The sequence below is a fragment of the Elephas maximus genome, chromosome 10, assembly GCF_024166365.1.
Source record: "Elephas maximus indicus isolate mEleMax1 chromosome 10, mEleMax1 primary haplotype, whole genome shotgun sequence".
Taxonomy (NCBI): domain Eukaryota; kingdom Metazoa; phylum Chordata; class Mammalia; order Proboscidea; family Elephantidae; genus Elephas; species Elephas maximus.
Genome location: NC_064828.1, coordinates 62,643,944 through 62,661,456, shown reverse-complemented (window position 1 = coordinate 62,661,456; position 17,513 = coordinate 62,643,944). Strand labels below are relative to the sequence as shown.

At 42.0% G+C, this 17,513-nt stretch overlaps 1 protein-coding gene across 5 annotated transcripts in view; it reads left to right on the top strand.

Moving 5' to 3' along the window:
* The first annotated feature begins 15,200 nt into the window (after positions 1-15,200).
* The window catches only part of CDKL1 (cyclin dependent kinase like 1), an 80,001-nt gene continuing 77,688 nt past the window's right edge, over positions 15,201-17,513 (top strand). For 2 of the 5 annotated variants that reach the window (XM_049897368.1, XM_049897365.1), the window contains exons 1-2: positions 15,201-15,308; positions 15,925-16,212. In XM_049897368.1, the coding sequence (XP_049753325.1) occupies positions 16,045-16,212 (168 nt within the window). In that variant the 5' untranslated portion in view covers positions 15,201-15,308; positions 15,925-16,044. Of the gene's footprint in view, positions 15,309-15,405; positions 15,495-15,563; positions 16,213-16,947; positions 17,069-17,513 lie in introns of those variants that run through there. The other 3 variants (XM_049897367.1, XM_049897369.1, XM_049897370.1) reach the window with 3 other exon arrangements.

Below are 17,513 nucleotides of genomic sequence, written 5' to 3'. Positions count from 1 at the left end.
TATCATACAGTTAGTTATAAGAAGATGGGATTTTAACTTGAGCCTCTTAGTGTCCAGGGGAGTACTCTTTCTAGCATATGATGGCCTCAAATGGCACTCCTTTTTTTAGATATTTGCATTTTGCTGAAGATCAGAACTTAAGCTAAATTAATAACGTGGAACTTTATGTTAGGCAGGATATTAGAAGGCTATAGAATGCTTCTGAGGTCTCCAAAATTACATCATATAGCTGCCTACACTAATAGCCATATGCCACACCAGCCACAACTTAACATTTTATTGAGAGAAAGGAAAATAACATTACTGACAACTGCTATGTACCAAGCGCTGTTAGACATTTTACATGTAAGATCTTCATTTCATCTTCAAAACAAGTCAATGAGGTAGCTTTTTTTATCCCTACTTATGAATAGGGTAGAAAAGTACAGTAGATAATTTTCATGCTTTGTGGCTACCTTCGAAAACCCTTCCTACATTAGGGTTTTCCCAGCACCTTAGCAGCCAGGGTGCAAGTTTTCCCAACCAAGTGACACGCATAAGGCTTCGATAGGGATGAGAGCAGCGTGAGGAAGCAGATAGCGCCCTGAATCCATTTTTCTTGTTTGGATGTGGAGAGGAATCTGGTCTCCAGGGCAGGAACGATGGAGGTTGTTGGGTGCAGTGTCCAGCAGTAGCAGCACCATGTGCAGCACCAGCAGCAGCAGCAGCATGAAGGTCTGGCTGAGGTAGTCCTGCAGAGTGGTTTTGGTATTGGTTCTGGCTGTGTAGCCTCCCAGATCTGACTCTCTGACTGCCCTGGGGGCTCCACAAGCTATTTAATACCCCTTGATAAATTCCTCTCTGCTTATACTCGCTAATGTGGCTTCTGTGGTTGGCAACTAAATTCTTAGACCAATACACAAAGTAATTTCCCTGGTTTCACACAGCCAGTAAAGGGTAGAATCCAGATATGAACCTGGGTCTGTTGGGCTCACAAGCCTTTGCTCTTCCTCCATCATGTGCTGTCTCCTTTCTTAGAGATTACCTCATGAGCAAGAAGCATGGTGTGATAGAAAGAGTATAGCTTTGGCAATGGGAAGCATTGAGTTCCTCAAATAGAATCCCTAGGATTATTGATTATGACTAGGTGACTAAAAAGATGGTTTTCGTTGATTGGTAAGCCCTAAATTAATCCATGAATTTACATGCATTTTCAGTAACACATGGAATATATATTAGTAGTAAATGAAATTCCCACATGAACAGAAAATAGTATACAGAGATTATAACCATCATGATAATGATAATAGCTAACCTGGACATAACCAGCTGCCATGGAGTCAGTTCTGACTCATAGCAAACCCATGTGTGTCAGAATAGAACTGTGCTCCATAGGGTTTTCAATGGCTGATTTTTCAGAAATAAGATTGCCAGACCTTTCTTCCAAGGCTCCTCTGGGTAGACTAGCGCACAAACCTTTGCATTAACCTTCTGTACCACCCAGGAGGCAGTACCCATTTAATCCCCATAACTACTTTAAGAGGTAGCTAATTTCTATGTCGCAGATGACACAGATGAAGCATAAGGCAGTTAAGAAACTTGCCCAAGTTCTCACAGACAAGCAGGCAGCTTGGCTCCAGATCTGAGCTCTTACTGAGAAAATCAGATCAGATGATACTGCAGAAAAATAAATATGTTGCTGTTTAAGGTATAGGATTTCTTATTATTTGGGAGGAATGTTGTTTAAATACTTTTTTTTTTAACAAGAACCTACAAGTGGATTAATTTTAGATGCCTCACACTATTATCTCACTATAAATGTTGACAATGAACCAGCCCCATGAAAACTACTTACAATAAAAAGATTTCTTCATGTGGTTGTCACTACGATCCCCATTCAATCCTTGGCATTGTGCAGCTTAAAGATGATCTTGTGAAACTATTTAGATCTTTTGGATCAATAGACACCTGACATATTCAATGGTTGACATGGAAAATGTATCTAGGATGCCAGAGGTTTCTGTTTGTACAAAGCTATTTAGACATCAATGAATATGCATCACAAAGTTTCCACAAGGAAGGGGAAAATCAATAGGGCTTATTCTTATAATATTAACTCCATTTAAGAAATGGATGCATTTCTAAAACAATCTGTACTGAAAGAAATCCTGCCAGTAAATTATTATGTAAAGTGAGAAATATTTTTCAAATGCAAATCATTCATATTGCCTGCCCTCTAGTCCCCTCCTCCTACACGTTGTCACATACACATGAATATTTGTGTACAAATATTGAGTTTTCTTAAGACAGATTTATATTTCTTTAACCACATGCTGTTGTTAGTTGCCATCAAGCCAATTCCGACTCATGGAGACCCCATGTGTGTAGAAAAGAACTGTTCTATAGGATTTTCAAGGCTGTGACCTTTCAGAAGATCACAAAGCCTGTTTTCTGAGATGCTTCTGGGTGGGTTCGAACCACCAGCCTTTCAGCTAGTTGTGGGGTGTTTAACTTGTTTATGTCACTCAAGAACTCTCAAGCACCTAATTAAACCCAAAACCAAACAAACCCGTTGCCCTGGAATTGAATTCTGACTCACAGTGACCTTACAGAACAAAATAGAATTGCCCCATAGGGTTTCCAAGGCTGTAAATCTTTATGGAAGCAGACTGCCACATCTTTCTCCCAAAAAGCAGCTGGCGGTTTCAAACTGCTGACCTTTCAGTTAGCAGCCGAGTGCTTAACCACTGCACCACCAGGGTACCTTAACCATCTAATTAAAAAAAAAAAAATTGAAGCCACACCGTGGTACAGCAAAGTGGAAAGAATACAACTCAGAATTGACACCCAGGTTCTATGCTTATTCCAAAATCAAAAACCAAACCCATTGCCGTCGAGTCAATTCTGGCTCATAGTGACACTATAGCACAGAGACTTGCCCCATAGAGTTTCCAAGGAGCGCCTGGTGGATTTGAACTGCCAACCTTTTGGTTAGCAGCGATAGCACTTAACCACTATACCACCAGCGTTTCCCTATGGTTCTTTTTGACTCAGAACAACTTACTTTAAAAAGTTTTTTTTATCTGTCTCTTCAAATGTCAGACACGCCAGACCCTTGTGAAATACTTTGAAGAACAAAAAGTACAACACAAACACAAGCCCTCAAGCTCTCCTATCTAGTTTCCTTCCTGAAGGAAAACCACTGGGGGAGGAGGCAGTGAGCTTGCCCTGCACACTGACAGGTGTTTGATCTTGGGAAAATCTCTTCTTAGTCTCCAGTGTCCGACGTGGTGTCAGCGCTTGGTAAAGGTCTGGTATCCAAACAGCTATTTTCTGTGTCACAGCTATAAGCTGAAGTTCAAAAAGTAATTATTTGTGTCATTTTCTATTTATTCAGCTGCATACATTTACCTTTTGAAAGACTTTTCCCTAGAATATGTTGATTCCAAATTTATAACAGCACAGAAATAGATGTACATTTGTCTTATGAATAAGTAAGCTTATAATCAACCATCCAGAGTGGTAAACTGATACACAGATTGAGGTTTTGAGACCTGTTTCCTGAAGGAGGGTCATCATATACACTGACTCTCCTACTTGCAGCCCAAAGCTAGCAACACAAACCCTCCAGGGTTTTAGTGGTAATATTGCTGAGCTCACAAAGGCATCTGAGCTCATTGATGGTATTGGGCAATTGTTTTAAAATCAGGAAGTGTAAAAACTATTGAGTTGTTAGAGGAAGACACAGAAACAAAGAAAGCTTTTAGAAAATTAGAGCTGATTGAAAAGGACCGGCTTGCCACATATAAAGTCCAATACGTATTTAAAGGGAAAACACACACAAAATAACCAAAATTATGTTAACTGGAAATGAAAATACTTTATCATTGCCTAAGCTGCCTGTAAAGTCAGGTTATAGGCTCCTTTCTTTTTTTTAATTGATTTTCTAATATTCATATTGATTCACCAGTTTTACCATCTCCAGATAATGGGAAAAGTTATTTTCATGCCTGGTTTTATACTGTTTTACAGTGACTGATCAGGAAGCAGGGGAGGATTATCCGGTAAGCAAGGTAAGCACGGTGCTTACTCTGTTTATCAGATCATCTGTAGTGAACAGTTTTGCATTTTTTTTACTACATCAAAGATTAAGCCTCTGGGTATGGCTGACACCTGTCTCTCTCCCAACCCCACAGAACCTTCCTACAGAATCAAAGCCTCTCTTCAAATTTACAATCCCTGACAGGGACAGATGACCCAGTAAGCAAGGTGAGCATGGGCTTCCTTGTGCTTACTTACTAATCTGTAATGAGTAATGTGTCAGGAAGAACTTGGCTGACATTCAGCTTCTTTTTAGACTGTTGTGTATCAGGACTGAGCAGCAGGTCTACCAAACTGTTAGCTCTCTTGGGTGACCAAAGCCAGGGGACCTTTCTTAAGGTGTTGACCAAACTCCATTCACCACCGCTGCCAGAGTGTGGGCTTTGGAGACAGGTAGAGTAGGATTTGAAACCTGCCTTCAGCCCGTGATAGCAGGGTGGTCTTGTCTAAGTTGACCAACCCATCAGAACCTCAGCTTCTTCTTTTATAAAATGGGGCTGATAATTATTACAAACCGATAGGATTGTTGTAGAGATTAGAGATAAATGTGGATATTGAGCCTGAGACATAATAAAAAAAAAATCACCCTCAAATGGTAGTTATTAACTGTTTTCTTTATGTGCTCTGGAAACAATTTCCTTTCCAAAACCACTTACAGCAAGGGAAGTAAATTCGAGTATTTCCTCAAGCTGCTGCATAGTATCATTTTAAGATTAAGACAGGGATCAGAGCCCCCCCACCCCCAAATCTGCAAACAGTGTAACAGGAAATGGGCCAGGGCAAAGAAACAAAGCCATTCGCTGGAACAATGGGGCAGGATATCAGAAAATAGCCCGCAAACTTCTTTAAACTTGTCCTTCAGAAGCAGCTGGAGAAAACCAGCCCCAGGGACATGCGCAGAAGGTCCACCTGTGACCCCTGTGTGACCTTCCACCAGGGGCAGTGAAGGGTTGCAGCAGCAGCCAGGGAATCGAACCTGGGGAGCAAGAGTCTGCGCAGGCACACCACCCATAATAAGTCCTACTACAAATCCCAGAGGCCTCCAGGACAGGAGCCATCTTAGAAAGCTGCTGCTGCATGCACCTTAGTTAATGTATCTCCGCCTATGCCTATGAATAAACATGAATCTTTTCCTGCCCAAGAACATTTAAAAACCCAGGCCCGTCTTTTGTTCTGTGAGACTAGGGTAAGATTTGCTTTAGGACCCTCCTTGTCTCCGCCTGCAAGCCTCTTCAATAAAGCTTTGCTCATGTGGAAAACTACGTGCCTTACCTGCTTTCATTCTTCACTAGTGAGAAGCAAAAACCTTATTCCGGTAACAAGATCACAGTGCTCAACTCATTTTTTCCTTACAGGAAACATAATTGGAGAAGGAGCAGCTTCAAGCATTGCCCCTGGGTTCAGCACTCAGATGAGGGGTGAGTGTTCTGCCCAGCCTCATGGAGGTTTGCTCTCCTGAGTGGTGGAGCTGGGTGGCAGAGCCGAGAGGTGGAGCTGTGCACATTGTAAGTTGTAGAACTTTGGGCCAACTCCCAATGTCTTATATATTAAATCAAAAATCCTGGCAACCACCCCTCTGTGTTAGATAGCATTAGCAAAATGATTAGGAGGAAAGATTTTGGAGACAGATTGCCTGGGTTCCCAGTCCATCTCCACAACTCACTAGCTCTGTGTCATTAGGCAATTACCTCATCTGGAAATGTGAAATAATATTAATACTTATATTCTAGGGTTGTTGCGAAGATTATGTATATTATTCCCTTAGCATAATACCTGCCACTAAGTAAAACCACACTCGCTGCTGTCAAGTCAATTCTGACTCATAGCAACCCTATAGGACATACTAGAACTGTCCCATAGGTTTTCCAAGGAGCGGCTGGTGGATTTGAACTACCGACCTTTTGGTTAGCAGCCAAGCTCTTAACCACTGCACCACCACTAAGTAAAAGCAGTCATTAAATAGTTGTTGTTATTGCATTAGTGGTAATAATCAACTTGTACAAGATCAAACACCAGTAAGAGGGTAGCAATCCTGGTCTTCTGACTCCAGATTCCATGTTCTTTCTGTTACTATGTATGGATCTATGAATGTTTATTTTTTCCTTAATTGGTTAAAATACCACAGTACTGTTCGTGCTATTCCAGGGACACTGAAGTATTTGCTCTTATTTACTATGCAGACCTGCAAATAAAAGATCACATCAGACCATTTCTCAGCTTTCCAAGAGCTATACTTCTTAGGATTTATAATTCTTTGAGATCAAAACAGATTTCGGACCTGCTAATTGAAAGGAGTGCCTGTGATTTGACAGTACAGAGGCCATAGTATCTTCTCTATTTTATGCTAAATGATGATATCAACTGTTTGTCTCCCTTTCAAAGTTGTTCTCTAATGATTTTGCTCCAACTTCCTCCAAACAAAACAAGAATGCAGCTGCTAGTCATGCTTCTTTCTGGTTCACTGGCTGCTTAGACATGAATAACTAATGTATTTGCTTCTACTTTAACTACCACTGTGCTTGGCACAGTTCCAGGCACCCTGGGTACTGAACCCTGTAGAGTCCATAAAGTTAGTTTTTCAGACTAACTTTGGCCTGGAATGAACTTCACACAAGGTAACTCTGGAGAAATTCACGCCGCCTGTCTCACCCACCCATTTAAAAATAATATATATATTATTATATAGATAATATATATTACTACATTGATAATACAAATATTATATGGATAATATATTTATAAACACACCACCCATTGCCATTGAGTCAATTCCAACTCACAGTGACCCTGTAGGACAGAGTAGAACTGCCCCATAGGGTTTCCAAGGCTGTAATCTTTATGGAAACAGCCACATCTTTTTCCTACGGAGCGGCTGGTGGGTTCAAACTGCCAACCTTTTGGTTAGCAGCTGAATGCTTAACCACTGCACGACCAGGACTCCGTGTGTGTGTGTGTGTGTGTGTGTGTGTGTATCCCATCCCCATTGCCATCGAGCTGATTCTAACTCATGGAAACCCTATAGGACAGCGTAGAGTTGCCCCATAGGGTTTCCAAGGAGTGGCTCGTGGATTCAAACTGCCAACCTTTTGGTTAGCAGCCAAACTCTTAACCACTACACCACCAGGGCTCCTATACACAAACACACGTATATATAGACACACAAATGTATATATATATATCAAGAAGAAACATTTGCCAATATAGACCATATTATTTTGGGCCATAAAACAAACCTCAACACATTTCAGAGAAATGCAATCATATAATTTGAGTTCTCTGACAACAGAGCAGTTAAACTTGAAATTAATAACAAAAAAATATGGAAAATCCCCAAGTAGTTGGAAATGAAACAATGCACTTCAAAATAACCCATGGGTCAAATAGGAAGTCACAAGGGAAATTAGAAAATATTTTTAATGGAATGAAAATAAAGCATATCAAGATTTTTGGGATGCATTAAAGTAGTACTCAGAGGAAATTTTATGGAATTAAAGGCTTAGCTTAGAAAAGAATAAAGGTCTATAATCAATGATCTAAGTTTCTACCTTAAAAAATTAGAAAAAGAGCAAATTAAGCCCAAAGCAAGCAGAAGGAAGAAATTCATGAAAACAGATGAAATCAATAAAATTAAAAAACAGAAAATCAATAGAGAAAATCAAAAGCTGGCTCTTTTAAAAGAGCAATAAAACTGATAACGCTCTAGGTAGAGGGGGGCAAAAGCTGGCCAAATGGACACAAAAAGAGTGGAAGGAAGGAGTGTGCTGTCTCATTAAAAAAAAAAAAAAAAATTAGGGGGAGAGCAATTAGGAGTATATAGCAAGGTGTTTATAAATTTTTGTATGAGAGTCCAACTTGATTTGTAAACTTTCACTTAAAGCACAATAAAAATTAAAAAAACACTGATAGCCCTCTAGCAAACTGATCAGGAAAAAAAAAAAAACTATAAATTACCAATATCAAGAATGAAATAGGGGATACCACTATAGATCCTACAGGCATTAAAGGATAATAATGTACTATTATGAATAACTTAATGGCCATAAATTCAACAACCTAGATAAAATAGACAAATTCCTTAAAAGGCAAAAACTACCAAAGTTCAATCAAGAAGAAATCAATACCCTGACTGGTCCTGTATTTTATTTTAAAAATTTAATTTGTAATTAAAAGCCTTTCAACAACGAAAGAAAGCCAAAAAACTCCAGGTTCAGGTAGCTATACTGGCAAATGCTACCATTTAAGGAAAAAATAATACCAATTAAATGTAAACTCCAGAAAACAGAGGAGAAAGAAACACTTCCCAACTAATCTTTGTGATAAGCATACCAAAACTCTGATATCAAAACCAGACAAAGACATTACAAGAAAAGTAAATGATAGATCAGTGTCTCTCAGAAACACGAATGTAAAAATCTTCAATAAAATATTAGTAAATTAAATCCAGAAATACATCAAAATTATAGAACATAACAACCAAGTTGGTTTATCCTCAGAATGCAAAATTGGTTCAACATTTGAAAATCAATTAATGTAATTCACTATCTTAATAGACTAAACAAGAAAAACCATGTGATCATCTCAATAGATGCAGAAAAGCATTTGACAAAATTGCACAACCATTCATGATTTAAAAAACAAAACCCTTCTCAGCAAACTAAGAATTAAAGAAACCTTTCTCAACGTGACAAAGGAAATCTATGTTTAGTTATGGGAACACTGGTGGCACAGTCATTAAGCGCTCTGCTGCTAAGTGAAAGATTGGCAGTTCAAACCCGCCAGCTGCTCTGCAGGAGAAAGATGTGGCAGCCTGCTTCTGTAAAGAGATTTACAGCCTTGGAAACCCTGTGGAGAATCTGCTCTACTCTGTCCTACAGGGTTGCTGAGTCAGAATCCACTTGATGGCAATGGGTGTGGTTTGGGTTTGCTTATGTTAGTTATATATTGTCGCATGATACATTACTCCAAAACAAACATTTATTGTCTTACAGTTTCTAGAGACCAGGAATCTGGGTACAACTGAGCTGGCTGCCTCTGGCTCGAGGTGTCTCACAGGATTGAACTTATGTTGTCTCCTGGATATACAGTCTCACCTGAAGGCTCAGGGAAGGGTGGGTGGGGGGAGAGCGAGGATTCACTTCTGCATTCATTCACATGAGTGTTGGCAGGAGTCACTTCCTCATGGACAGCGGACTGAGCCCCTTGGTTCTTCTCTGGCTGTTGGTCACCCTTGGTTCCTTCCCTGCTCACAGTATGCTATCAATCTCCCCTCAGAGCAACTGAATGAGAGAGCACGAGAAAGTGCACAATGTGGATGTCACAATCTTTTTGTAACCTAATCTTGGAAGTGACATTCTATCAATTTTGTCACATTCTATTCCTTAGAAGCAAGTCACTAGGTCAAGCCCACACTCAAAGGGAGAAGATCACACAAGGGCATGAATACATGTCAGGGGAGAGCCCCAGCAAGGAAAGACCCTCACTGTGCATCCTGGCAGATAATCCAAAGAACTGACAAGTAGTCCTTTCCAGATTGATGAGTTCAGGGAAACTTACTGACACGGACAAGCAGCTGCTCTTCAGTGGCGGCCGGCTGGAGTATTTCTGCAACTACCTAGCAATGGACTCAAGCTTATATACCATTCCGGTTGGGATCAAGGCTCGTTGTTTTTCTCCCACATCCTTGGGCAGTCTGTGTTCCCAGGGACTTCATATCCAGTCCCAGATGTTTTCCGTCTTGTTGCTAAGGCATTCCTCGGCCTTGGCCACTGGCCCAGTCATGCCACTCCCGGCCTTGTGCCTTAGCCCGAGTCCCTCCCGAATTCATCCCCAGCATGCTTTGGGGAAGAGCAAAGCTGATTCCATTAGGAGGGGATGCATATAGCTGAATAGCATTACCCTACAATACAGGAGGCAGGGATCATTAGGAGGTTATCCTAGAAACTGCATTTACAAAATACAACTAGCATCATACTTAACGGTGCAAGACTGAATGGTTTCCTCCTAAGATCTGGAATAAGACAAAGATGTCTGCTCCTACTACTCCTATTGAATTTCACACTGGAGGTCCTAGCCAGTGCAATAAAGCAAGAATAAGAAATAGAAGGCATAATAGTTAGGAAGAACTAAAACTGCTCCTATTTGCAAATGACATAAAAATCCCAAAGAAGCTCCAAAAATACTCCTAGAACTCATAAAGAGAAGACCTACAGATGGCAAATAAGCACATGAACAACAGTTAAGCATTAATCATTAAAAAAAAAAAAAAAAACCCATTGCCACAGAGTTGATTCTGACTCACAGGGACCCTATAGAACAGAGTGGAACTGCCCCATAGAGTTAATAATTGTTGTTGTTGTTAGGTGCCATCGAGTCAGTTCCGACTCATTGCGACCCAATGCACAACAGAACGAAACACTGCCCGGTCCTGCGCCATCCTTACAATCGTTGTTATGCTTGAGCTCATTGTTGCAGCCACTGTGTCAATCCACCTCGTTGAGGGTCTTCCTCTTTTCCACTGACCCTGTTCTCTGCCAAGCATGATGTCCTTCTCCAGGGACTGATCCCTCCTGACAACACGTCCAAAGTATGTAAGACACAGTCTCGCCATCCTTGCTTCTAAGGAGCATTCGGATTGTACTCTTCTAAGACAGATTTGTTCATTTTTTGGCAGTCCATGGTATATTCAATATTCTTCACCAACGCCACAATTCAAAGGTGTCATTTCTTCTTCAGTCTTCCTTATTCATTGTCCAGCTTTCACATGCATATGATGTGATGGAAAATACCATGGCTTGGGTCAGGCACACCTGAGTCTTCAGGGTGACATCTTTGCTCTTCAACATTTTGAAGAGGTCCTTTGCAGCAGATTTGCCCAATGCAATGCGTCTTTTGATTTCTTGACTGCTGCTCCCATGGCTGTTGATTGTGGATCTAAGTACAATGAAATCCTTGACAACTTCAATCTTTTCTCCGTTTATCATGATGTTGCTCATTGGTCCAGTTGTGAGGACTTTTGTTTTCTTTATGTTGAGGTGTAATCCATACTGAAGGCTGTGGTCTCTGATCTTCATTAGTAAATGCTTCAAGTCCTTTCACTTTCAGCAAGCAAGGTTGTGTCATCTGCGTAACGCAGGTTGTTAGTGAGTCTTCCTCCAATCTTGATGCTCCATTCTTCTTCATATAGTCCACCTTCTTGTATTATTTGTTCAGCATACAGATTGGATAGGTATGGTGAAAGAATACAACCCGGACGCACACCTTTCCTGACGTCAAACCAATCAGTATCCCCTTGTTCTGTCCAAACAACTGCCTCTTGATCTATGTAAAGGCTCCTCATGAGCACAATTAAGTATTCTGGAATTCCCATTCTTCGCAGTGTTATCCATAGTTTGTTATGAGCCACACAGTTAAATGCCTTTGCATAATCAATAAAACACAGGTAAACATCCTTCTGGTATTCTCTGTTTTCAGCCAGGATCCATCTGACATCAGCAATGATATCCCTGGTTCCATGTCCTCTTCTGAAACCGGCCTGAATATCTGGTAGTTCCCTGTCAATACACTGCTGCAGCCATTTTTGAATGATCTTCAGCAAAATTTTGCTTGTGTGTGATATTAATGATATTGTTCTATAATTTTCACATTCGGTTAGAACACCTTTCTTGGGACTAGGCATAAATATGGATCTCTTCCAGTCAGTGGGCCAGGAAGCTGTCTTCCATATTTCTTGGCATAGACGAGTGAGCATCTCCAGCGCTGCATCTGTTTGTTGAAACATCTCAACTGATATTCCATCAATTCCTGGAGCCTTGTTTTTCGCCGATGACTTCAGAGCAGCTTGGACTTCTTCCTTCAGTGCCATCGGTTCCTGATCATATGCCACCTCTTGAAATGGTTGAATATCAACTAATTCTTCTTGGTATAATGACTCTGTGTATTCCTTCCATCTTCTTTTGATGATTCCTGCATCATTTAATATTTTCCCCATGGAATCCTTTACTATTGCAACTCGAGGCTTGAATTTGTCTTTCAGTTCTTCCAGCTTGAGAAACGCTGAGCGTGTTCTTCCGTTTTGGTTTCCCATCTCCAGCTCTTTGCACGTATTATAATACTTTATTTTGTCTTAGAGGCCCTTTGAAATCTTCTGTTCGGTTCTTTTACTTCATCAATTCTTCCTTTTGCTTTAGCTGCTTCACGCTCAAGAGCAAGTTTCAAAGTCTCCTCTGACATCCATCTTGGTCTTTTCTTTCTTTCCTGTCTTTTCAGTGGCCTCTTGCTTTCTTCATGGATGATGTCCTTGATGTCATTCCACAACTCGTCTGGTCTTCGGTCACTAGTGTTCAATGCGTCAAATCTATTCTTCAGATGGTCTCTAAATTCAGGTGGGATATACTCAAGGTCATATTTTGGCTCTCGTGGACTTGCTCTGATTTTCTTCATTTTCAGCTTGAACTTGCATAAGAGCAATTGACGGTCTGTTCCACAGTCAGCCCCTGGCCTTGTTCTGACTGATGATATTGAGCTTTTTCCATTGTCTCTTTCCACAGATGTAGTCGATTTGATTTCTGTGTGTTCCATCTGGCGAGGTCCATGTGTATAGTTGTCGTTTATGTTGGTGAAAGAAGGTATTTGCAGTGAAGAAGTCGTTGGTCTTGCAAAATTCTATCATTTGATCTCCAGCATTGTTTCTATCACCAAGGCCATATTTTCCAACTACGGATGCTTCTTCTTTGTTTCCAACTTTTGCATTCCAATCACCAGTAATTATCAGTGCATCTTGATTGCATGTTCGATCAATTTCAGACTGCAGCAGCTGATAAAAATCTTCTATTTCTTCGTCTTTGGCCCTAGTTGTTGGTGTGTAAATTTGAATAATAGTGTCTTAACTGGTCTTCCTTGTAGGCATATGGATCTTATCCTATCACTGACAGCGTTGTACTTCAGGATAGATCTTGAAACGTTCTTTCTGATGATGAATGCAACACCATTCCTCTTGGAGTTGTCATTCCCAGCATAGTAGACTATATGATTGTCTGATTCAAAATGGCCAATACCAGTCCATTTCAGCTCACTAATGCCTAGGATATCGATGTTTATGCGTTCCATTTAATTTTTGATGATTTCCAATTTTCCTAGATTCATACTTCGTACATTCCAGATTCCGATTATTAATGGATGTTTGCAGCTGTTTCTTCTCATTTTGAGTCGTGCCACATCAGCAAATGAAGGTTCCAAAAGCTTTACTCCATCCATGTCATTAAGGTTGACTCTACTTTCAGGAGGCAGCTTTTCCCCAGTCATCTTTTGAGTGCCTTCCAACCTGGGGGGCTCATCTTCCAGCACTATATCAGACAATGTTCCGCTGCTATTCATAAGGTTTTCACTAGCTAATGCTTTTCATAAGTAGACTGCCGGGTCCTTTCCTAGTCTGTCTTTGTCTGGAAGCTCAGCTGAAACCTGTCCTCCATGGTGAGCCTGCTGGTATCTGAATACCGGTGGCATAGCTTCCAGCATCACGGTAACATGCAAGCCCCCACAGTACGACAAACTGACAGACATGTGGGGGAATTAATCATTAGGGAAATGGAAATTAAAACTGTGAGAGACCTTTACACACCTACTGGAATGGCTAAAAAACAAAACAAAAAAACCTGACAATATCAAGTGCTGGAAAGTAATTGGAACTCTCGTACATTGCTAGTTAAATGCAAAATGTCACTTGAGAAATTTTTTGACAGTTGCTTACAATGACATACTTATTGTACGACCCAGTAGTTCGCTTTGTAAGTATTTAACCAACAGTAATGAAAACAAACATTCCTACAAAAGGCCAAGCATGAATGTTTATAGCAGCTTGATTTATAATCCTCAAAAACAGGAAACAACTCAAATGTTCGTCAACTGGGAATGGATAAACAAACTATGGCACATCCATACAATGCAATACTACTCAACAATAAAAAGAAATAGACTACTGACAAACACCAACAACATGGATGAAGTTCAAATGTATTATAAGTAAAAGAAGCCAGACACAAAAGGCTATATACATAATGTATGATTTCATTTATTTAACATTCTGGAAAATGCAAAACTACAGAGACAGAAAACACAGCAGTGGTTGCCATTTGCAAACAATTTCTGGAAGGTTCACAGACTACCTCTAGCCCATCCATGGACCCCATCTATATGCTACTCAGTTTTCAAGGTAGCTGCCAACTGCTTTCCGTCCAGCTCCAGTTCCTTCCTTAATCCCACTTATATTTACGTCTAGTGGCATGCTGCTTGTCACGGAATAGGTCCTTGTTTCACAGAAAACGCGTTAATTCTCTCTCTTCAGGTATTTCTTGCAATCAAACATCCACCTCAGCACTAACATATGGAATTGGGTGGATGATAAGTGTTGAGGCAGACTGCCAGTGACAAATTACTTTATCTCATAATTTCCCCGGATCCAACAACTTCCCATCATTGTGCTTAGACTTGAGAGAGTAGGAGCCAACTGGGAGAAGAATGGGAATAAGGAACCTGAAACAATTAAGGCAGGACCCTGTAAGCCTCCACCTCCTCCATCAGAAGGCCCGGACTGGACTGCTTGCCTCAGAAATCAGTGGTCAAGGAGCCTCACCACCACCACTCCTGCAAGCTAGTAGAGGGAAGTGCTGGTTTCAACCAAATTCAGCCATCCTATGCTCCTCCTCTTCCATTTTTCCTCTCTCCCTTCCTACCACTCATTCATTTGTTCTTTCATTCATTCACGGGATGCTACAGCGCTGATCAGGGCAGAGACAGAAACTTCAGGGAATACATTTGAGAAAATACAGTTGTTACAAACTGTAGAAAGGCCTACGCCCGGGAAAGTGCAGACTGCACAGGAGGAGCTCCCAGCACCCGCGTCTTCCCAGGTGATGCTGTTATAGCTGCTTTTTTTCACCACCTGCGGGAGTTTGCAATCCTGAAGGCCTCCTCTCCTGGTGGGGGAGACGTGCAGGGGCCGGGCCGCTCTCTGAACGGCCTTTCTATGGCCCGAAGGCGGCCCATCATGGCCCTTCCCGGCAACAAGGACGGTGGCCCGGGCCCGCGCTGGAAGTCGGGGCGCGGCGGCCCCGCCCAGGCCGGCCCAGGGCGGGGGCTGGTTCCCATAGGGACCGAAGACCTGGCGGGCGGCGAGCAGAGCCGAGCCAGAGACGCCAGGCAGGAGCAAGGCCGGCCTCGGCAGCTGCTGCGCCGTGAGTTCCGGGCCGGGAAGGAGGCCGGGCCGGGAACCCGAGGGCCGGGCTGCCACGTGGCGCCGCTCTGTGCGCAGCGCTGGCCCAGCGCTGGCGGCGTCTTCCTGCCGCCGAGCGGCAGCAGCAGAGCGGGAGCCTGGTCCGGCGGCTCCGGGAAGGCGCTGTCCCGCTGCCTGCACTGCCCGGGTGCGCGCCCCTGGAGCGGGCGGCAGGGGCAGAGGGCACAGGGCGCCGGGCGGCTCTCTTGGGGCTGGGCCGCCGCCCCCGCGGAGTGCCGGGCGGTGTCTTCTTGCCGAAAGGAAATGAGACCCGAAGTTAGAACCGGGGAAGCCCTTAGCCTTCCCGGTCCTCTAGCCAGCTCGTGTGTCTTGGATCGGTTGAACTATAACATTAAAAAGATTATTTTACAACTCGGCTGGTTTTAGGATGAGAGGTTTTATTTTAAATTGCGGGATATGTCACAGGCGATTAAAATTGGGTTCCCAGAGGCAGCTAACTCTAGGCTGTCATCCTTGATCGCGTTGCCATTGCCGAAGGGATGAGTTTAAAGACATGGGTCCATTCCTAATTCTTTCTTAAACCGTAATTCTTTAACAAGTGCCTCGTTCTGTTCCAGGCCCTTAACAAAGACCCGTCGTGGACTGGGGCTCTGATGCAGTCTGCTCACTCCCATATTTTATAAGCGACATTTTCAAACTATGTGAAGACCCATCTTAGGAAGATTTATTCCTTTGTGATGGAGAAATATGAAAAAATTGGGAAAATTGGCGAAGGATCCTATGGAGCTGTTTTCAAATGCAGAAACAGGGACACGGGTCAGATTGTGGCCATCAAGAGGTTTCTGGAATCAGAAGACGACCCTGTCATAAAGAAAATCGCCCTTCGTGAAATCCGCATGCTCAAGGTAATTCACTTGTTCTTTTAAGGGAATTTCCAAGGATTAAAGCAATACATTAAAGTGAGTCGTGTTATGTTAAATGCATGCCTTGGGAAGTGGTTACATCTCCTTCCTTCAGGGACTTTTGCCCTCAGTGACACACATGGTATGTCTGTGCACAAGCCACTCATTATATAATGAACTAGGGAGCAGATACATATAACCATAATGTGAGAGGTGCAAACATAAAGGTATTCACTTTGAATATTCTGATTTGCATATTCACTGAATATTCTAATTCTCTTCCCAATAACTTCTCTCTGGAGTTTGAAGAGTCATCATACTTTAATAGTACAGGGACTTAAAACAACTCAAGTTTGCTAGCACACATGCGTTTTAAACTTCTAGGCTGTTTTCTATTGAGGTCACAGTCCTTTAAGAGAATTAATCATTCACCTGTCTTCAAACTGGAGGAAGCAGATAGGTTTTCATTACACCTCTTATTTATCTACTCCTGAGCATCCTGTCTCTTTAAAAGAAGGGTTCTTCTTAAAGACGTGAAATTAAATTGCCACTTTTAAAATGCTTATCAGTTAACGCTAGGGGAAATCTCAGAAGGGAAAAAAGTCGTTTTTTACAAGTTGTGTTTTTTGTTCCTCCCTAATGGAAAGAGACTTTTTAATTCCGTGAAGATGAAATTCAAATTGCAATGTAGAATATGACATGTAATGAATACAGTGGGGGCTAACTTTTTCCCAACAGTTATGGCCCCTGTGTTCTGACAAGCATGACTGAATTCTCTGATAAGGGAAGGAAAACTTAATGAGAGATGAGTAAACACCCAGAGGATTACTCTTATCCTTGCCACCTCCATTTTCTCCAGGTTTGTCTAAAAACTTTCTTTTTCCTGTGAACTAAGTTTGTGGGGTCATCTCTGGATAAGCACCCCAAGTAGGAAGTAGCACTTTGAATAAATTCAAATGGGCGAAAAATGGGACAACTTTGAGTTGAGAATGTTCTTTACTAGTGAGGGTGTTACTTATTCTGAGAGGGCACTTCCAAAGCCCCCAAGTGAAGTCCTAACCTGGGAAGGTGATTAGTTATCTAGTGCTGCCATAACAGAAATACCACCAGTGGGTGGCTTTAACAAACAGAAGTTTATTCTCTCAAAGTTTTGGAGGCTCTAAGTCCGGATTCAGGGTACCAGCTATAGGGGAAGTCTTTCTCTTTCTGTCCGTTCTGGGGGAAGGTTCTTGTCATCAATCTTCCCATGGCCTAGGAGCTTCTCAGAGCAGGGACCCAGGGACCAAAGGACACGCACTGCTCCT